Source organism: Choloepus didactylus, chromosome 1 (genome assembly GCF_015220235.1).
Source record: "Choloepus didactylus isolate mChoDid1 chromosome 1, mChoDid1.pri, whole genome shotgun sequence".
Lineage (NCBI taxonomy): Eukaryota > Metazoa > Chordata > Mammalia > Pilosa > Megalonychidae > Choloepus > Choloepus didactylus.
Window position 1 is genome coordinate 188159327 of NC_051307.1, and position 22530 is coordinate 188181856.

At 39.7% G+C, this 22530-nt stretch overlaps 1 protein-coding gene across 14 annotated transcripts in view; it reads left to right on the forward strand.

Moving 5' to 3' along the window:
• Positions 1–22530, forward strand: part of ARPP21 (cAMP regulated phosphoprotein 21) — a 149810-nt gene that overhangs the window by 76731 nt on the left and 50549 nt on the right. For 8 of the 14 annotated variants that reach the window (XM_037846950.1, XM_037846943.1, XM_037846926.1 and 5 more), the window contains 5 exons: positions 1569–1801; positions 7531–7764; positions 15113–15294; positions 16218–16313; positions 17248–17508. In XM_037846950.1, coding sequence (XP_037702878.1) covers positions 1569–1801; positions 7531–7764; positions 15113–15294; positions 16218–16313; positions 17248–17508 — 1006 coding nt within the window. The remainder of the gene's footprint in view (positions 1–1568; positions 1802–7530; positions 7765–15112; positions 15295–16217; positions 16314–17247; positions 17509–22530) is intronic. The other 6 variants (XM_037846980.1, XM_037846960.1, XM_037846997.1 and 3 more) reach the window with 1 other exon arrangement.

Genomic DNA, 22530 nt, shown 5'->3' on the forward strand with positions numbered 1-22530 from the left:
TCCTTTTCGTGTGGTCCTTGTTCCTAGACCCACCCATCCTGGGGTACTGAGAACAGGGAGAATTTTTTCGAGAAAAAGGAGGGTGGCAGGGAACTGAGCATTTTAATCCAATGTTCCCTCTATGGTGCTTTTTGTTCTCTGAATTTCCTGTCCCACACCTTCCCCTCACCTTACAAAGTTCCTGTCAAAAATTAGCTGTTTCATTTTTATCTCTCAGATCCATTTACCTTCTTAAGTTTTCATGAAATGAAAGAAAAAGTTTAGTAAGTAAAATTGAAGCAAAGCCTAGAATTTTCTGTGTACCTTCTGTATAGTTTTGATGGTCAGTGTTTCCATCAGAAATGCTTACTTCCAGCATCTCAGCAGTCCATCATTATCTTTAAAATAATTTTATTAATAAAGCTGCTGCTCACTTCACTGAAATTTGTACCAAGACTGATAAGTCATGTTGCATAACAATGTGAAATCAGGGTTTATTTCTATTGCCCATGATTTATGTCCCCTTTTCTTATTTATATTCCATGAGAATATTAGGGCATTTAATGATGCTTTATTTCCATCTGCAAAAACAAAATTGAAAATATTAACTAAGTTACTCTTTAAGCAGATTGGTAACCAATGAAAATGCAAATTTCATCAACTTTATAAAATGTGTGCAATTTTGCACACTCCTTTGAGATACTCTGGAGTCTTCAAAATTCACTTTTGGCTATTGGGTTTCTTGTAGTACATTCATGCACTTTCTGTTTGAATTCTGAACAAATCTGTTCTTCCACGGTCGGAGGTTTTTTTGTATTTCCACTGATCCCCTTGGAAAGTTTCTTGTCAGTAAAGTGTTTATAAATTGTTGTTATTATCACAAGCTTTTTTATGGGAAAAAGATTAAAGAGCTCTTTCCTTTGCCCATGAAGGTTAAACTCACTGAGTAAAATTCTCACCATAGGTTAACAGAGTAATTTCTGTGATTTCCATGCTGTCTGCAAAACCTTGGCAAATTCAGCAGTGGGGGGTGGGGGGTGGGTATATTCAGAAATCTGTAATCAGATCCCAGGGCACCTGTGTCATGAAGTTGGAAAATTAATTGATAAATAGCTTCTTTGGGTCTGTGTGCATTTTTCCCTGGCCCAATTATTGAATTCTGAAGGGAGAGCAAAACTCTTCTTCAGTGGGAGTTGCATTTAGGATTGTTCAAGATCATAATTTTCCCATAATTCATTCATAGTTGATTTGGTTCAAGAGAACTTATCTTCCTCTCCTCTTCCCAAGAGAGGGTAACAATTACATCTTATAGCATGTTTTTCTAGTTGTTTCTCCTTCACCAGCAGAGGGATCATGTGACATTTCTCTTTTTTTCTGTTTGTAACACATGAGTCTTGTGTGATATGTTATCTGTCTGTAGATCACTGAGGTATTTGTGGTACTGTTTGTGAAGTATCAGGCTTAAGGGAAAGGGTCAGCAAGAAGGGTCTTGAGTAGACGACTCTTCCAAGAAAGGCCCTGTTCTGTGCCCACACGGTTCATGCGGTGTAATGCTGTCCCTGTGCATCTTTCTGGTGGCCGTGCTTCAGGGGCAACAGAGATGGCTCAGGGAGAACATCTGGGAGTCGACAGAGCAGCTCGGAGAATGAACTCAAGTGGTCCGACCACCAGAGGGCCTGGAGCAGCACAGATTCTGACAGCTCTAACCGCAATCTGAAGCCCACCATGACCAAGACGGCGAGTTTTGGGGGCATCACGGTGCTGACCAGAGGTGACAGCACGTCCAGTACCAGGAGTACCGGGAATCTGTCCAAAGCAGGTAGCTAGTACTGAATGGGTTTGTGTTCTATGGCATTTTCTGGATTCTGTCCAAGCCATATGGTCACAGTTTCCTCTGACTTTGAGTTGACTAATAATGATGGTATTAATTACATTAATGGCTGGAACTCAAAGATAGGATCTAAATTCTGTGATTGTTACTTGCTAGCTGCCTACCTAGATCAAGTTATTAACCTCTCTAATCCCAGTTTCCTTATCTATAAAATGTAGATTATAATACAATATTACTCCCTCCCATCTCAGCAGACTATTGCAAGTTTAAATTAGATCATCTGTATAAAATTGATTACCATGGCATCCAGCACATGGCAACTCTTGACAAATGATAGTTATTATTTTTTAATACTATAATTTAATCTCTAAAACCTAAGGTAAGCATAATATTAACATCTAGGACCCTTGCATTGGTATGCTGTTAGTATGATCCCTGGCAGGTTATTTAACCTGTTGATGTTAATTTCCTCTTCTAAGACATGGAAACAACAATAGTACCTCTAGCCCAGGGTTATTGTGAAGACTAAATGGGTTTCATATATCTAAAGCAATTCAGATAATGTCTAGCAAGTTATAAACCCTTGAATAACTAGTTCTTTATTTTTTTATTGTGTTTAATATTTTCACCCCCCTCTTTGCAGATGAGAAAATGAGCCTCGGAGAGGTTTAGAGTTTCCAAGCGCAAACATCTTTGTTTTTTCCTGCCATTTTTTTTCCAAGTGAATAGTGACATTCTGAAGTAGGCAGTTCAGATTTGCATGGACAGTCTTTGACAACTCTCAGCTGATGGGAAGCCTCGACACCTTGCACTTACACACGCTTGCGAAAGACCCTTTGTGGTCTGCCATTCCTTGCCCTTCTGTTTACCAAGAATCCCTCACTATTTTCAAATTATTTCCAAATGTTTGTGATTAAAATACCTCATGAAATCCCCTGAAGCTGACAAGTGACCATTCAGTAGCACTCCATGAGTTAAAGTTTATGGTTTTGGGTATGTAATTGTTTTTGTTTGGTTTGCTTTGGTTGCATTTTAACTTCAAGAAGACTGGAGTCCACTGCTCTCAACAAGGGTGGGAGTTGAGAGCTGTGATTCAGTGACAGGTCCTGGGTGCCAACTGGCCTAGTGGTATATTCATAGGTGTGGGGAACAGGGGAGTGGAGGCCAGGGCAGAGTTTGGGGTGCTGAATGGAAGACAGCAGTTTGAATTCAGGCCTGGGCTGTCCTTGATCAGGAACACTTTCCCAACCAAGTCCCAGGCTTAGGCTAGGGGAGACTCTGTAAAATCTTGAACTCCTTGTGCTGATGGTTTTGCATAATTATATTGTTAACAAATAACTCCTTAGAAATTATCTCATGTTTTCCTACATAGGCAAAAAAGAAATAGTATTTTGTCATAGCCACTATTGTGTGTGTGTGTGTGTGTGTGTGTGTGTGTGTGTGTGTGTGTGTGTAATTGCTTCTTGGAAAGATTCAGGTGGACTCAACTGCCTTCTTTTAATCTTTATTCACCAATTAGTGAGTTCTTTATTTCTTACTCTAATTAATTGCTCGCCTACCCTACAACTGTGGTGTACTTGAGCTGTTGTAAACTAAGAAAGGTTAAATTGTTTTAAATCTCCTTAAAATGCAGAAAGCAAGTACCTTAAATGGTGCACTTAAAAATTCCAGCGATCCAAAAGAGCTCTAAAGATTTTTAAATTAATCGTCATTCTCCATGCAGGGCCCCCCAATGGCTTCCAAAGCAAACCTCTTTGGGAAATATTTAAAACACTTCAAGAATGCTAAAATGCCATGTTCTTTGAAGAATGATTATAAATTGTAAGTGCTTTAGACTATTTTCTTCCTTTTAATCTGCATCTCCATTTGAAAGCTTGTCAAGGTGCAGGCATGGAAAGAAAAAAAAAATTAAAGGAGATCAAGATAGGATGTCAAAACAAACTTACAATTTCCCAAGATGGTTTTATGAAGCAAAGCTGTCAGTTTTGCTGTCATGGAGCATCAGAACAGCACAAGTTTCCAATTTTTTACCTCATTGTTCACAGTAGAATTGCAAACTTTTTTTTGACCTTTCAAAACTCAAGTCTGGAATTGTGACATTTAAGTTCCTCTTCTCCTCTAATTACATAGGTCCTTTCTTTAGATAGATAATAATGAGACATTTTCCATGTTGGAAACATGTTTTCCTACATTTTGGGAAAAGCATATCACTGAAATCTGAGTGTACAAGCACATGCTCTTGAGGCTGGGCTGTGCCTTTCTCTTATTTGTTCCCAAGCACTGAGCACAGTGATCATTACCTGCCAGACATCAAGCACACTGTTGAGGCAGATGCTGCCATTATGTCATCCTTGTGAAGAGCACTTGAGTGGTATCTGCTGCATCCTCCATGTTTCGTGGTAATGGCGCTGTGGTTGAGAAATAAGAGTACAACATCCATTTTTTCCCATACTGTACAAATTACCTGTTTTTACTATTTTCCCTCCCTTTTGATCTCCAGAGCAGACGTCTTCAACTTTAGCCTGCATCAGATTCACCTGAGGCTTGTTAAAGCACAGAGCACAGAGTTTCTGATTCACCAGGTGTGGGGTGGGGCCTAAGGATTTGCATTCCTAACAAGGTCCTAGGTGTTGCTGATGCTGTTGGGCTGGAGACCACACCTTAAGAACAACTGTTCCAGAGAAATATGATCTTCTTTTGTTCTGTCTTAATAATTTTGGGTTCCCTAGCATTTTGTTTTCTGGATGCAGTGTTATTTTTGTGGGTGTCACCTTCCATGTCTATACCCTGGGGTATTTTGGGAGCCAATGCAAGGCACCTTATCTTTCCACCACTTCTTGTTTATTCCCATCACTGCACTAGTGATATTCTCTTCCTCCTTGTAATTTTGAAAACATTCTACTGCATGCTGATTCCAGAAATGTTTTCCTGAATTCTTAACTCAGAGAAAAAATACTTTGTGGTTACAGGGGCCTTATTCACCATTTAGTTGCGTGGCTTATATTTCACAAAGACGTATATTGAGGGTGAAAAAAAGTCACTTCCTGAAGTCAAAATAGTAAATGGCTGAACTAGAACCAAAATCCAAGTGGAGTGCTCCCCCTAGGCCAAGGGAATCTGGCCATGCCTTCCCTCTTCTGCTCTTGCCCCTTCCTGTCTCATGGTTTTCTGTTTTGCTCTGCTTTGCGATCTCTTTTCCAGTCTTTCCCAGTTTTGTCCTTTTTCTTTTTCCTGTTCCTCTCTGCAGTGCTCACCTGAGCCTCTCACCCGACTACTCAGAATTCTTCTTCCTATCCCTCCCATCAGATGTTCCTTATGATCCAGAACCAACCTCTGAGCATCTTACTGAGAGCAGCATCTGGTTTTTGTGCAGCATCTTTTAGCACTTGCCACAAGCCTGATCAAGTTCTCTTGTAAAAAAACACTAGGGTAACCATGTGATCTGCAGGCTTAGAGAGTGGTCCTTGGAGTATCTTGCCTGGGTTTGACTCCACTACACACTAAGTGAGCTTGGGAAATTTATTTACTGTCTCTGAGAATCAGATCTCATCTTCAAAATGAGGTTGCCGTGAAAGTGGGATCAGACACTTCATATAGTATGATTAGCACTGTATCTGTCATAGAGATCTGTTTTAAATATATATATTTGCCATAGTTATTATCAAGTCCCTGAGAAAAAGGAAACCAGAGGCACTTTTAACTCTCAGCATCCAGAATCACAAAGTTCTCAATTATCAATTTCACTTTTTAAAGTCTTTGAGTTCTTTTAATCCTGTGTTATTATGATCACTAGCATCCATTTTTGATCAAGAATTTCTGTAAAGCCATTTGTAGAATATTGCTCTACGTGATTCTATGTGGTGGGTGTTTGCAAGCTGGCCACAAGTTAGCCATCTGGTCAGAAAAACCAGTTACTGGGCCCTGGCTGCATGCTGATTGCTAGGTCACCCAGCCCAGGAGGTTCAACATGGTTTCTCTCATTGCAAGCAGTGAGAGTTCAAGCCAAATTATTTTTACTTCCTTTCTTTAAACTGTGGAATCAAATCTTTCATGTTGTTTCTTTTTTGTTCCTATTGACACTACTAATTTTTCTCCATCTGGTAGATGGGAAAAATATTGCAAATCAGTGATAAATGGCCGTCTCCTTAGAGCCAAAATTGAATCACTCTTTGGATTTGACTGTGGCACTTCAGTCTGTATGTGTTGCCCCTTTTCCCCACTCACACCATGCCAGCACCAGCTCACACCTCAAGTCAGAGTTAGGATATGTCTAGTTAGCCCCAACTCTTTCTCACTGTCTAACCCCTTGGCCTGGAGATTAGCAAAACATTTTTTGTATGATATGAGATGTCTGGGGCAGGAGTTTTGTTGTATTTTTACTGTCATTGCTGTTGTTTACTGGTGCCATACTGAGACGGTAGCATCAAATCATACATGATGTGTCCAAAATCCAATACTACAGTCTGCACTGGGGCCATGATTTCAGATTCATGGTGTCAGCAACATAGTCTCAAAACTCCTCTGAGCAGGGAGACCATTTTCAGTTTTCGTTTTACAACCTTTCTTTTCTTCCTCATACATTATTCAAAACCCAATCAGCATTCTGAGCCATTTAGATGGAGCATCCTGAATTAACCTGAGATATTATCATTATTAATAAAATCTTGGAGAAAGCTTCTGTGGATCTCCCCTTCTGCCTCCATGTTTGAGAAATCTGCAGCCCACTCACTTCCCCATGCTTTTACTCTTCTGCGTCATCTGAAAGATGCTTGATCATTGTCATGAAGGTCAAACCCTTCTAGGTCCACCCCTTGGCCGTATGAGTAAGAGTTCTGCAAATATGTGAAATATAGTACGGTATCTTAGGCATTTTACCCATCCTCTGTTTCCTGCATAATATGTGCCAGTCCCTGTGCTTGAAACTTTGAATCTTTTTTTTTAATCCTTAATTTCTAAAGTCAATGTTATTTCACCATTACACAAAAAGGAAACTAACATGCAATGATCTCAAGTTGTCCCTGGTCAGAAAGTTAGAGGAGTAGAGTCCTGAGTGAAGCTTTGTCTCCCTGACTTTCAATCCCATGCATATTTTCAATCCATGCCATTCCTTGAGAGAGATTCATTTGATTTTGAAATTTGTTCACTCACATATGCTATGCTTCTGATAGGAAAGATCCAGTTCATCTAACATTTAGGGAAGAAGATTGTCTCTGACCATACCCATTCAAAATTCAGCTTTATGGAGAACCAGTACTTTAGAAAAGTATGAGCTTGATCATCACATCACAGGACTCCTCTTTAGACTGCAGTCTCTTTAACCACTATCCCAGCCATTTTATTCCCATCATTCCAGGTCAGCAGGATGTTTCCATAGCATTAATTACTTGGGGAGATGGGAGTTTTCAGGCACCGAGTTCAGAGCCTTAGGGTACCATTTCCAATTTATCAGCCCAGTGGCATGTGAGAAAGCTGAAAGAGAGAGTGCTCATTCTTAATCCCTCTTTTCCTAGAAAATTGGCACATCTGAAAAACACAGAGCAAAGCTTTCAATAAAGTGCAAGCCCAAAGCATGGGGGAGGGCATTAGTTAATCTCATCCTACAGCATACCCCTCAAATTCCTTAATGATGGATTGTGTGAAAGTAGCTTTCAGATTTAGAGCCACGCTTTCTCTCCTCCTCTCTGTGTTGAATGATTTGTTAATCCATATCTCCCTGGCAGGTTCAGAGTCTTCCAGCAGCGCAGGCTCCTCCGGATCTCTGTCCCGCACCCATCCACCTCTCCAGAGTGCATCCCTGGTCTCGGGCGTGGCAGTCAGTTCGTCAGGCTGCGTGCCCTATCCGGAGAATGGCATGGGGGGCCAGGTCGCTCCCAGCAGCACCAGCTACATCCTCCTTCCATTCGAAGCTCCAACAGGCATCCCGCCCGGAAGCATCCTTCTTAATCCACACACAGGTTAGTTTACTGCATCTGCTTTGGCAGGCACACATCAGAAGTTTGTCCTTGTGCTTGACCTTTTGAATTTGCCACTGAGATTCCTTAAAATGTGTGAGCAGGAGAGCTTGTTGCATGAAATGCTGTGTAGGACCTTTGTTTAGGAAGAGCAGATGTCTCTATCTATACCTGTATCTGTATCTGTACCTTTGCTTCTGTCTCTGACTCTGTCTCTATCTCTATCTCTTTCTGAATCATTTACATCTACATCGATGTCTGTCTATAACCATACCATACCCATTCTCATACCCATTCCCATATAGACACGGATACAGGTATAGTTATAGATATAGATATTTCCCAGAAACTTCCACTTTTCTCTCTGTCCTTTCTTCCTTGACCATAATGTCTATTATGTCTTCCCATGGGCTGACATCAGAGTCCAGAGTGTGATGAACTGGGATGTACTAATTAAGATTTTGTGTTTCCCAGAATAAATCCCTGGTTAGCTTGCATTGTTTCAGAAGTATTTTTGCATCCAAAGATATTTCAGGAGCTTAAGGTGTCAATTGGGACTCATAGTGGATTCTTAACTACAGAAGCTACTTTCTTACCTTAGAACATCACCCAACTGCTACAGGAGAATAAAGAATAGCAGTGGGGAAGAGGATACAGAGAACAAATTCTTATGTATTTTAGGGAATTTAGGCCTCGACTAGTTTTGGTAGGGTTTGGAAAATTAGTCACTCCGTGACTATGGTATCTTCAATAAAAAATAGCCATTAGTTCTTTATTTTTTAATATCTCCAGTGGATTGGTTAACTGCCACACTGATTCCAAAGGACCCAGATCATTGAGATTCTAAAATCAGGAAATAAACCGAAGAACATGTACTTCGTGAGATAAACTTCTCAACCGGGGACAATTCTCCCTAACCCCAAGGCCATTTGGCAATGTCTAGAGACATTTTTGTCACGTTCATCTAGTACATAAAGGCCAGAGATGCTGCTAACCATCCTCCGGCCCAAAATGTCAGTAGTGCCGAGTTTGAGAAACACTGGTTTAGAAGGCTTGATATTGACTAGTCACTCCTTAAGAGGCCTATATTAGTGACTGGGGAAAGACAGTGGAATTGGCTTCAAATATATCTGAGGTTTGATTCAGCTCATTCTAGAATATTTCTTCAATTAGCTAAGCTTGGAAATGTAAAACTGGATGAGAATCTCATAAAATTGATCTAACTCAATCTTCTGACATACATAATGCTACTAGTAATTAGGAAATCCAGATAAACATCAGAACTATAGTAAAATAGTTACTTGTATAACTGCCACATTTTCTTGAAAACATATGGCACATTTTCAAGGCATGGTGTTTGAGACATTTTGAAATTGCCATAAGCTTGAGGGAAAAGAAGGCATAATCATTTTATTGAAAACCATTTGAAAGCTTCAGATTAGCTACTTCTAAGAGAATATTGAATTGTTTATTTTATTTGGAAGATTGTAAACACTATAAAGGAAATTAAAAGAAGACCAGGACCATATTCATTACTCTGGGCACGAATCAAAGTAGGAACTGACTCTGTTGGCTTAAATTCTTTCACTTTTATTTGAGATGGAGGGCTTGCAGACAAGAGCACATACTAAACATTTGGTTTTTCGTTTGTTTTTTTTTTATTAGGGAAGTTGTAGGTTTACAGAAAAATAAGCATTTGTTTTGAATGGTGTGTTCTTAGCAAAATTGCAGAGTGTTTCAAAAAAGCTCAACAGTATTTTTAGTGTATAATACAGGAATATTATTTGTAATGATAGCATAGTTGTGCATGTGAATGTGATTATTGTCATCTATAATCTTGTTTATAGAAAAAGAAATAAAGTGCTGTCTTATGCCAAGTCCCTATTCTTATTCATTGGACTGAGTTGTTTAAAGCCGATATCAAAATATCTTCTTTGAAAAGGGATACCAACTGAGGAAAAGGATCTAATAACACTGTTGAAAAGCTTTTCCATGCCCATTTCTCTGATCTGACAAATGCAGACATTAAAATGTTCCAAGACCAGAAAGAAAGTGTATTAATATATTGTATGCTATGGTTGAATAGTAGACTATAAGGTGAATTATATTTCTTTTTTCCAGATTGAATTCAATGAACATTTGTTTTTGTAATTTTCTATATACGTATACACATATATAATAATAAATATATGTGTGTGTATGTATCTGTGGTGTGCATGTATGTGTGTGTATATCTATCTATCTATCTATGTATCTGTGTATCTGTCTATCTATCTATCTATCTATCTATCTATCTATCTATCTATCTATCTATCTATCTCTTATATGACTTCTGTTGCAGCTGGAAATTTGCATCCTTTGGGCTGGAACTCACCTTCTTTCTCTGTCATTGCTGTGAATTCCTAGAATTCCTACCCCTCACCTTTTCTTAAATACCTTTCTACCAGTTAACATGGCAGGAATGGTTTGGTGTTAGGAACCAAGAATATATGATTACTTTGCTTCTTGTGTAAATTGCCCTTCCTTCGGTTCATTTCCTGTTACCAGCACATTTATAAGGGGAGGGGCCACACCTGTTGCTGTTATTTCCCCACAGTGGATAACAAAGTTTTAGGCACTATGCAGGTGCTCAACAATTACATTGAATACTTATTGAAATAATGTCTGTTATACAGTATGCATACTGCTACGAATCGTGGAGTAGTGCTTTTTTTGGTTTGTTTGGTTTTTGTTTTTTGTTTTTTTACCTAATGCCATACATTTGAGAGTATGGCTCTTGTAGGAAACTATGATTGATAAAAGATGCCTTAAGCAAGAATAGGACAAGCAATGATTTGAAAATACTGAGGTGCCTGCCAATCTTGTATCTACTAAATGAGAGAATGAAATTTCCTTTGTCAGCACAACTGACTGGTGTCTTACTAAGTACAAAATATTTGGCCCACATATATTCTTGCAGTTCCCAAATACAACCACAACCATTGATTTCGTCTGGCCTCAAGACTCAGCTCTCAGCTGGTCAATTTTCACCTCAAGACCCTCTTCCCTGTTCTTTCTTTGCTTCTGAGGTACCTGGATGAGTGTGTTGCCGCAGAGGCTGTTTTTCAAGGTTGTCCCTGGATAACATCTTCATTGTTGCAAAGCAGGCGTGGACTTGGGATTTGATTTTCCTCGAGCTGTCTTGGGTGTAGCCTCCTGTTGGAAATTTTTAGAAAAAGGCTCACTTTTGTTGAGCTACTCTCTTTCATCCCAGTGTCGTCCTGAGATGCTAACAGACATTGGTGCCCCCCATGTACTCTTTAATACCTGGATATGTTGTTTTGCCATTTTTGCTATGCCTTCATCTGGTGTAAATTTGTGAGTGTGTAATGTAAGGGCATGCTATCTGCAGGAACCTCACTTTGAGCAGTCTCGTAGGGCTGGTTTCTTTCAAATTCTCTTGATGGGCTTCTGTAATGCTATACTTTTTATTTTTAACAGACTTCTATCATCTACTTATCCACTGTGTCTACCTTTTCCTTAAATGCCTGTTGAAATTTTTGTGTGCTGTCTATAAACATTTCTTTGCAAGGTCTGGACTAATCCATGCCTTTGCACAATCAATGACTCCCTTATAATTTGAATATCACCTCAAAAGGACTGGGAAAGGAAAATCTCTTTCTCTTAGCTCCCCTCTCTCTCTTTTCAAATAAGCCTTTCAGGAAGAAATACTGTGCCCTTGATACTTTTCTCTTCCCTGGCTGGGAGCTCATGGTGCCCTGGCTTACCTCTGTCATCACACTCTTTGCTGCTGCCAACACACATGCCAGTGCCTGCTGGGAGGGCTGTTGCAGTTTTGACATGAAAACCTCTTCCAGGCTGAATAACCTACGGCCAGCCAGTCTTTTCTTTCCCCTTCAGGCGTTCAGCAGATGTCATTCAAACTAATTGCTTGTATTCAGTTGCAATTGCATCTGGATTGGTAGGAATCATAGAAAAGAGAGAGGCTGTCCTTGCCTGACCTGGAAACCAATAGTTGCCTATCCTAGTTCTCTTAGGAAACTGGTTTAGTTCTCTTCCCTGGCATCCATCCTCTTTCATTTTCCTCGGTTCATTCTTTCCACTTCTCCTCGGTAAGCATAAAATCAGTGTTGCATATTCTCTTCTCTTTCCGGAAGAACCTGCCATGTCTCTCTGCTTAATTAAATTCTTAGTGCTTTTTGTATGCAATTGTTTGGAAACATCTCTTTCTTCTGGTCCACAGCACATTAATCATATTTCAAACAGAACGTAAAATTTATCAAAAAAGGCACATGAATATTTTGGGGTTGTGTTTTTCACTCTACTTATGGCTAGTTTTTCACACTCCTTAGTGCTCATTGGGTTAAATCAAAAGTCATGAGGTAATATAGTAAAGATCCTTTTCTTTCTGCTTTCCATCGTGTGTGTGTGTGTGTGTGTGTGTGTGTGTGTGTGCGCGCGCGCGCGCGCGCGCACAGAGTGAAACTGATTTCGAAATTGTTTCAGATGAAGTTATGTATTTGCTACTGTGGATATTTTTGTAAATATTTGGTAAACCAAAAATTGTCCTCATCTTTCTAAAATCCAAGAAAAAACTAAGGATTAGAAGATTAAATGTGCTGATGGATTTCTGAAAGTTGAAGCATTTTTTCATCCTTTCCCAAATTGCTGGTTTGGGAGGAGAAATGGATTGCAGGTTTTGAATAGAGAAGAAATTTAGTTAAAGAAAAAGAAAAAAGAATTTAAAACAATAAAATGTAGCCAAAATAAAATGACAATGATAGGAAAACAAATGCTTAGAATATGAAGTACATTTAAAAAAACACAAAAACTTAATTTAGGCATTATTCAGTGAATATACTTCTGGCACATTTGCTTTTCCATCACAGAACATTGTGATTGGTTATGAAACTATTATCAGAACTTCCTCAGTTCTGGCAGGTATATTCATGAATATGCAAGAATTTGGTAATAATGGGGAAGCTTGGCTCCCATTACATTTCCCACTTGAGCTGAAATCAAGTCCATTGCTCTCTTATCTGTAGGCGTTTTGTATGGCTACAAATTCCAGCATTTTCTCCCCAACTTGTCTCACTTTATTAATTTATTTCTGTTGAGCTGCACACATCTGTAGCTCTCTCTAAAGAATGAGATATAGAACATTTCTAGTCTCCCAGGAGGTTTCCTCATACTGCCTCCTAGGTAACACTATTCTGAATCCTATTACCATTGACCAGTTTTGCCTGATCTTGAATGTAATATAAATAGGAATGGAGATTTTTCAGGGAGCTACTAGTTCAGGCAAAATATTGACTGTGCTTGGAGATGGGGCTTTTCACGGAGCTCTGGAAGCATTCAGTCTTCTCTGTTGTCGGTGAGGCTGCTGGCCCTTCATAGCTGCCACATCGCAGAGTTAGGCAGTGAGTGGGGATAGGCATTGCCTCGAGTTAAAACGCCACACACCTTGCTGTTTTATCAAGATTCAGTATTTTCTCTTGGAGAGACAGTTTTCAGTACACGTTGGGCCTGTGGTTAATTTCCAAGTTTCCAAAATGCTTGATTTTAGTTTATTTGCCTGTGTTTCATTGTTTCTGTGGGATAGGGAGTGCTCCAAGATCCTTACTCTCCCATTCTGGAAGTCAATCCTGAACATTTGCTTTCTTTTGGACACTTGGTTTTTCATGACTTCATCCATCAAAATGTGTTAAAAGAGAACACTTAAATCCAAAATACTGTGTAGTTTATTTTTTATCTGAATTTTATTGTTAGTATAACAGTAATACATGCCTATGGATGCAATATGGAAACTGTATAGAGGATATAAAATGACAAGTAAATGCCTTTCTTCCAACATCTTCAACAATCTCATAACTTTATTAAAGTTTATGTTAGCATTCTGTCTTACAACAATACTTTTATAAATAGTATTTAATTTGAGAACCAGGCTATGTTTGAAGAGGAGATATAATGCTATGTCACTAATGCTGAGATTTTCAAATTAAAATATTCCAATTTTCAAGGTCAAGCAAATGCTTTTTTTCCTTAGATTCTGTTGATTGATCATGATTGCACAATGTTTTAGTTTTTTCTATAGTGTTTTTTGCTTCCTTTGGAATTTCGAATATTCCTTTTTTTTCCTGTTGACAAAAGTATTCATGCCTTCTTCACCATTTCCCTAATAAAATAAACTTTCTTAGTCATATTCTTATTGGAAGTTTTCATTTATACTCAGCTGCTACGACATTGTCATCTTGGGATTTCTTATCTTTGCTGTTCTGATTTTTTCCTAGTGTTTCTTAATCACAAGTCTCTCTTCTTTGACCTTGTTTTCTTGTCTGTAAAGTGGAAATAAGATTACATACCTATAAGGTTATTGGAAGAGCCAAGATAATGGGTGTAGGGCTTGTCTTTGTACCCACCATATTGGAATTTGGTTTGTTCTCTCCTTTACCTTCCCACTCCCTTTCTTTTCCTCCTCTTCATTTGCTGCCCTTCACTCTCCTCTTTTCTGTTCCTTATTCCTATGTCATGTCCAGTGAGCCTTCATTTCCTCTTCTGAAAAACAAGGTGATGATACTTGGCATCCTCATAGTCCAAATGAGTCTCAAATGATACTATTTTGTAAATCATAGAATGTTACTCAAATATAAAACAATACTATTTAGTCATAATAATAGTGAATTATGCCATTATTTCATAGGTCCAAATAATGTATATTAGTTTTGTCATTACAAATGATTCTGTAGTGAGCTTATTATGCAGCACCCTTAAAATCTAAATCCTTGTTTTCCGCTGGTTGTGTCTATTTAGAGAAGCAAGTAAATGGATGTGTTATATTCTGTTGCATATATGTATATGTTTTTGGAATGGATCAATTCTGAATTGGTGACAAGACTTAGTGGAAGCGAAACAAATGCATTGGTAAATAACTTGTAACTGAATGTAGCTGGAGTTGTGTTAATGGAAAGCAGCCGTTATCATTCTGTGAATGTTATTTCACTGCTGGCTTTGAGGTGCAGGGCATCAAAACATATGGCTTTGAGAAGATTGCTTCTCCACGGGCCTTCTCCACTGAGTGCCACTGTACACAGATGCACTGAGGTCTGATAAATCTCCTGGAAGTTTCTGGATTTATTTGCAACTTCTTAAATTGCTAGGGGCCTCCATTGCTCTCTAGCTTAACCGGATGGGTCACCAGCATTCTTCACATTGGTGAAGGTTCTGGTGTCTTGGATTTCCACTGCCCTGCCTCTTTACTTTAGGCTACTGTCTGAGTATCTACCAGAGTGGTTCTTTCTGCCAAAGGAGAAATTGAGGAGCTTGCCTAGACCAAGCTATGATTGCATTGCAGGCCAGCCCTTTGTGAATCCTGATGGAACTCCTGCAATATACAACCCACCCACCAGTCAGCAGCCCCTGCCCGGTGCAATGGTGGGGCAGTCCCAGCAGCAGCCACAGCAGCAGCCCTCTCCGCAGCCTCAGCAGCAGGTCCAGCCTCCACAGCCACAGATGGCAGGCCCATTGGTCACTCAGGTAAGGGGCCAGCTGGAAGCCAGGGCAGGAAGTTACCCCTATGACGAAGTCTGTATGGTCCTCAGAGCAGCAGTTCATCAGGGAGAAGGTGCATTTTCCTTCGGTGCCACCCCATTCACTCAAGCCTTGGAAATAAAACCTGGCACTCTAGTGGGCTCAGTTACAGGTTGACAGGGTTTCATCTGAATCCTTAATTCAGATACAGGTGAGTGCCCCATCCAGTGATTTGCATGGTAAGGGTATGGTACTAAGTAGAGTGAATGGCAAGTTTTCTCTTAAGTCTTCATGCTGTTTTTATATATCAGCCTCTGTTTTGGAGCCTAAACTCATAATCCTCTCCTGGCCAGGTGACCAGGTGACTCATCTTGGTCACCCATTCCCATCACAGGCCAAGTGCTTGTGTGAACTCTTTGTCAATGGGAAGAACAGAGCTCAGTTAATTCCAAGGCTGGCCTGGCTGTTCACACACCCCTTGGAGAGATGTGGAGCTTCCCTCCTTTCCTGGGGTTACCTGTGGAAAAAGTCCACAGAGACCTGAAGTATTTCAAGTAGGCTGTCAGAGTGAACCTCCTTTTAATTATTTTTCTTATGTATTAGTTGCTCGGCAATATTTTTACACCCAGAAAATCTGTGCACCAGCAACAACTTCAGAAGTACAGCAGTAGCTTCTTAAAGGAACCCTCTCTAGCCTGGCAGCAAGCACCAGTTTGTGTTCACTTGAAGGAAACCTGCCTCCTTCAAGACTCTGGTCTGCATGAACTTGACTTTGAGGTGGCGGGTGGTCCCGTCTCTGGAGTGCATTGAACCAGGAGGACCTGTAAGGGACAGTGGGGTGCTTCAGATAAGAGAACTTCCTGTGAGATTTTAACCCCCAATCCCTACCTGTTACCTGATCAGCTTTTTCTTTCCTCCAATCTGTCCAGGGGCTGCAGGCTTCCTCCCAGTCAGTGCAATATCCAGCCGTCTCTTTTCCTACCCAGCATCTCCTGCCTGTGTCTCCAACGCAGCACTTCCCTGTGGTACTGTATTATATGTGTATGAATTTTCCCTGGGAGAGCATATTCACTGGCTTTATTCCATTCTTGCACAGGGCTGGCCAATGCTGGGTGGGTACACCATGCTGTGCTGTAAGCAGGGTGGGTGTGAATGTCTCATTCCCGAACATTGCAGCCTCTCTCTGCAAAACGATGGCTTCCTTCTGTCATCTGTTGCACATTTAGCCATCCTGTGGTCAAGTGCCCTTTTAAGAGTTTACCAGCTAAGCAGGAATTGAATGCCCTCAGAGTTAGAAGTCAGGAACAGAGAGATTCATGAACTTGATGTGAGGGCTTAGGAAATATCCTGAAACAGTGTTGGGATAACCATACTACCTTATGCTCCTGATATAGGTGTTCTCCCAGTGCCCCAGTTCCCAATCCCTTTTATTTTTCCAATGTAATTAGTTATTTTGGGTAACAGTTTAAAGAGTTGGTAATGCCCCTAAATTGTGGGACAGGCCAGTGAACAAATATTCCCTAGTACAGGTAAAGAAATTCCACCCAGCCTGCCAGTGACATCAGTCCCGGCTGCATCTTTACCTGCCACACCAATGGGTGGCAATGAGTATGACCTCGTGGTTGCTGCTGGCAGGAGCAGCCAGCTCCCAGGACAGGAGGGGCACCAAGCCCCCTCTGCAAGCACCACCTGAGGAATCCGAGCCTTCGACGAAAAAATCAAGACTTGCTTCCATTGAAAGGGGGAGATTTGGTTCAAATTGTTCACCACCTCTGAATCTCAGGGTGATTAAAACCCAATTGCTCCCGCTATTCTCTCACCTGAGATTCCTTCCTTTCCTTTTTTCCAGATTGAACTTTCTCTCCCACAACTGCACTCATGTGACCTGCATCTGCCTCCATGTGCCTCTCCCATTACTAAGCTGACCATACTGATTTTGTTTATTCCTGTGGCTTACAGAGAGAAGATGTGGCAACACAGTTCAGCCAGATAAACTTGAGCCGGCAATCCTCAGGAGAGACTCCCGAGCCTCCTTCAGGTCCTGTCTACCCGTCATCCCTCATGCCACAACCAACCCAACAGCCAAGCTACGTCATCGCCTCCACAGGCCAGCAGCTTCCTCCAGGGGGGTTCTCAGGCTCTGGACCTCCCATCTCCCAGCAAGTCCTCCAGCCCCCTCCCCCACCACAGGGATTTGTGCAACAGCCTCCAACTGCACAGGTAGGCATGCTTTCCCCCACACCTCTGGCCTACAGCTGATTTGTGGACCATTTTGACCTGTGTTTTCCATGTCAGATATTGCCCGTTCAACAACCTGAAGTGCCCTACTGGCCCACATTGCTATTCCCACTCACAGGGCTGGTTTGTGCGTCTGTCCATCAGATTATGCAAAGTCTTGGGACACAGAAAGCAAGTTGAATGAAACTGACGTAGCTGCCCACGGTAGGCCTGGCGGCAGTCCCATTTTCCAGCCCGTTGGTGCAGAGCCCAAAGGAAAGAGCCCCCTCCGCTGAGGTCCTGCGCACTGGATTGCCTAGGAGTGCCCAAGGGAAGGGAAAGGCCTGCACCTGGGGGACTTTCAATCCTCTCCTGCTGCTGCTCTTTCCTTTCTTATCAATTCACAGGCATTTTCTGGAGTTAATCGGTGCTCCAGGCAGGAGTTCCTCTATGAATATAAAGGAGGAAAGTGAGCCAATATCCAGTGTCCTTTCCTTTCCCTAGGGGGAAGCAGAGCTCATGCATGCTCTCACAGGTAGCCATTAATCATATTTAATTGACTTGAGCATGTAAGACACCACAGATCACTGATTTTTACTGTCTTCTCAAAGACTGATTATGTGTTACTGCTCACCACCAAACATCTCCGATGCTCCCCAGGGTATCTCTTGCAGAATATTGGAAGTGATTACTGTCAAGATGTAAAATGCACAGAGGCAATTTCTGGTCCATTTTCAAGGCACACATACCCAAAGCAAATTCCATCCTAATTATGAAGTATTGCTTTGGATGAGCTGTTTAAAGTGCAGTGTCAACTTTGTGTCATTTGTTTCGCTGTCTTAACCTCTTGAATAAATTATTTTCTTTTCAAGCCACACAAAACCCTCTACCATGAAATGATTTTCACTCAATTGTTCATTTTATTTGGAGTGATTAATAGCTCATCTTCAGTTGCCTTCTCTGTAGTATCTTTTAGCTCATAGGATGTGTAGTAGAGGTGAAAAGTAATTTTAAGTTACAGGGGAAAGGTCTTTATTAATGTATTAATTATTTTACTAATAAATAAAGCACTTTGAGTTTAATTATTTGGATAAAATAGTTTAGTTCATTTAGCCTAAATAGCATCTAAGTGTGCTTACCCATTTCTGCTGTCAAAAAAAAAGAAAAATAAAAAAAGACTTGACAGAATATTTAAGTGAAGTCTTAAAAAGTATCCTTCCCTGATAAAGGAATTTCAACATTAGAGCACTTGTAGAAGTAAGGACAATTCAGAGCTCCTGGTTTGTCTGCAACAGAAATGCCTTCATTTCCTCTTTAATAAATTTGGAAATAAAAAAGGGGGAAAAGGAAGCAAACAAACACACTGAAGTTCTTGGTTCATGATCAGTCTGGAAATCCTTGAATTTCTTTATTAAAGAACCCTCAGATAAAGATTTAGGCTATAACCCATAATGACTTTCAATGTAGTAAAGATTTTAAAACCTCATAAGTCTATTATTGAACAATAAAAAGAACTCAGTTGAGATTCAGCCTGTGGATATATGTGGAAATCTGTTATATTTATGCAGGGAATGAATCTGTTTAATAACCTTGGGATCAATTTTTGTCTGACTCTTCGTGTGTGGTTTCTGTATGCCCACTGGAACGATAAACCTAGAAACAATTGGACAAGGCAAAGAGGAATTTGGAGAAGGGAAGTGGGGAAATTGCTCCTTTTTTTTTTTTTTCACAGTTTCATCTATTCCTTATTTAGTCTTTCCATTGCATAATTCATGCAATTTTTGATTCTCCATATGTTAACATAGGTGGTTAAAAACTTAACCTTTCCTTCTTTGGGGGTTGTCCTTTCTTCTCCCTCCCCTTCTTTCCCTTCTGATCTTTCACACTGATCTTTGAAATATCCCTCCTAGGCCAGCTCAGCTTCCCTCCTCTCTGGGGAAGAATGAGGATGGGCCGGGGACCCATTTGCATCGTATGGCGTTGGTCATGGTTTCTAAGAGCTGGCTGCTGCTCTGTCTTAGAGAGGTGCTGGACAGAAGTGACTGTGGGAGAGAGTGGGTGACTGAATGAAGATGGTTTTATTTGAGTAGTTCTCTAGCACAGCATCTCAGGGACTAGAATAAAAAATAAAAACAATAAAAACTGAGTCCTAAAAAAGGAGGCTCTTTTTTATTTCTTTTTTTCCAAGAGTGTAGTTTATATCCAGACCATTAGTACCCATCAAGAAATTTTCAAGTGTTTGAACTCTGTTCCTCACCCTTGAAGATATTTTCATGTTTCATGTATTGAATGCAAGAAGAGAGTCAAGGTTTGGATAACACATTCATGAGCTTACATTTAGTCAAGGCACAGTCTTTCCTAAAGGAACAAAATACTATTCTTCCTAAGAAAGCAAGTGAATAGAATGCTGATGGATGAATTGGATAGTTGTTGCTGTTGTTAATATTAGGATGCATCTGAGGTATAATGGTAGTAATCATTAACAGCACAGCAGTTTGCTGAAATGCAACTAAAACCTATTATTACTCCAGAATTATTTGGATGTTTATTGGTATAAACTGCCTTACAAAGAAAGGGAGAAATGGAAAGAGCATATCCCTATAAATAAATAAATGGAAAGAACATATCACTATAAATATATAAACAATCATATATACTATATATAGTTTATGTATATACCATATAGCCTATACAGTGTTTATATACACTATAAATAATTTGTACTAAAAACAATTTTATAGACTATGTATACTTTATATATATACTATGTAGTATATACAGTGTTTATATATACTATAAACACTATAATAATTTATAAACCAGCTGCCAGTTACTGACCCCTGTTTGCTTTAAACTCAGTTCAGTCTCTTAACCTTTACTATCCATATTGTTGGATAAAAAGAATTACAATTCATAATGATTCTGTGAGATGAAGAATCAACAAATCCACAAAGATTAATTTACCTTTTGTTCCTACTTTATCCTAAGGCACGAAAATACGTTGCATATGTTTCAACAGCAATATTGATATACAGAAAGTGTTTCCCATTTTGCTTGAGTAAATCAGAAAATAAAACAGCCTTAAAATCACGGCTCCCAAAAAGGTGCCTGATAATTTTATTCCACATATGCTGTATTTATCGGCTGTGGCTGGGGTGCCTGTCTTTTCACTTTAAAGATGATAGGACAAAAACCAGAAGCCTGGAGATGGAAAATAATTAAGAATAATAAGAAAATAGTCTTAATAAAATAATTAATATTGGGTAACATTCTTAGTTGGGATATAGTTTGATTGATGTTCTAAAAAATATCACAGTTGAAGAATCAGTGGGTGTTTTGTATATTGCATTCGCAGATAGTTGCATAAAGAGCCCGATGGAGTCAGGGCACCTTACAGTGGCTAGTTTGGTGTCACACATTTCCACATTACTAGGGATCTCAGAATAACAAGGCTGTAACCATTTCATTTCCCTAAAATGGCGCCTTCACACTACTTTTCTTCATGGGAAAGCTGCCCTGTATGAGATGGTATTTCATTTTAGGACAAGAGCTTTTGTGGCTCCTCTCCTAGTGGAACACTAAATCTTTAAACACCAGTAACTTCCAACTGCAATTCCTGATCCAGATTCTTGCTCATATCTGATTTTATACCCAAAATAGCCACTTTTATTAAGTCATCCTTGATGATTACCATCAAAGTTTAGCCATCATTCATCATAAATTAGATGATTTTTCAACATAGTGCTCATGGAATCTCTAAAATTGATAGTGCTGTGGCAATAGATAAGAAATGGAATGCAAAGCTGCATTTAATAGGCACATTTGGCCTTCTGAAACTATTACTGTAGGACAAGAGTGATTTTTTTTTCCCTTTAACTTACACCTGATTGTTCTGTATAAGAATTAAAAAAATGTTTCTGTACCAATTCTAGTGTAAAACAGAATTATTCCTTTGAATTATGGTTGAACAACTTATATTTCCTTATGTTTAAGAGCAGTCAATAATATTATCTATTTAGCAATTTAAAGATTCAGATTAACCGAGTTGAAAAATTCTGCTTTTTTAAGTATTGTCGTTATTTACCTTCTGTATTTGAAATCAAGGTCTTCCCTATGATTAATTTATTTTAGTTTCAGAAGTAAAGTCTATTGTAGCAAACAATGGAACTTACTTATTATTTAGGTAAAAGTTTTCGATGATTGATATTTTTATGGCCATAAGACATTAATATCACCAGTAATGGTTGTCATGTGTTGAACACACACAATATTTTCTCAGCTCCTCCAGAAGGTAGGCACAATTGTTATTTTCTCACCATTTGATGTATGGAACGTGGATCTTAGAAGGTGACAATGATGTCATTACATGTACCCAGTGGGTTGCATCCTTTATGTGAACTCACCCATTCAACTCAAGAATTCGTCTCTATTTTACTGTTCTCTTACATTGCCATATGTGTGTTGTATAATCAATTACTTTTTTTTTCTTGGAGTAAGAACATTTTAATATTTACTAAGACCTCTATATCCCAAAGCAATATCTAGTTTTGAATATCTGTGGACATTGTCCAGGGAACATATTTCTCATGCTCTTTCATGTCTCCGTATGATTCTCGTGGCATTTTCTTTGAACTCAGAGTCCAGCGTTAATTAAAGTGTTCCACTTCCAAAGCAGAGTTAGTGTATTCCTATTTTTCTATGTGAAATTGTGTGAGAATCCAGCCCTGCTAATCACCCCTTCTTTCAGTACAAGGAGCAATGTAAACAGTTGAATCAATACTCCAACTTATTATCAACTGGGAGAGAACTCAGCATCAGTGTAAATGTGGTTAGAGGAGGAGATGTAGACCCAAGACCTAAGCACAGCCTTCCATCTCACTGTGCTTAAATTGAAGCCTACCACCACCCCTAAGCCCTAAAGGATGAACTTATGAGAGGAAGAGTCATGAGTAAACAGGAGGGCTGGGCTTCCAAGAGCTGGTAGTGAGGAAGTAGAGAAGCAAGCCCATTGGTGACCTGTGAATA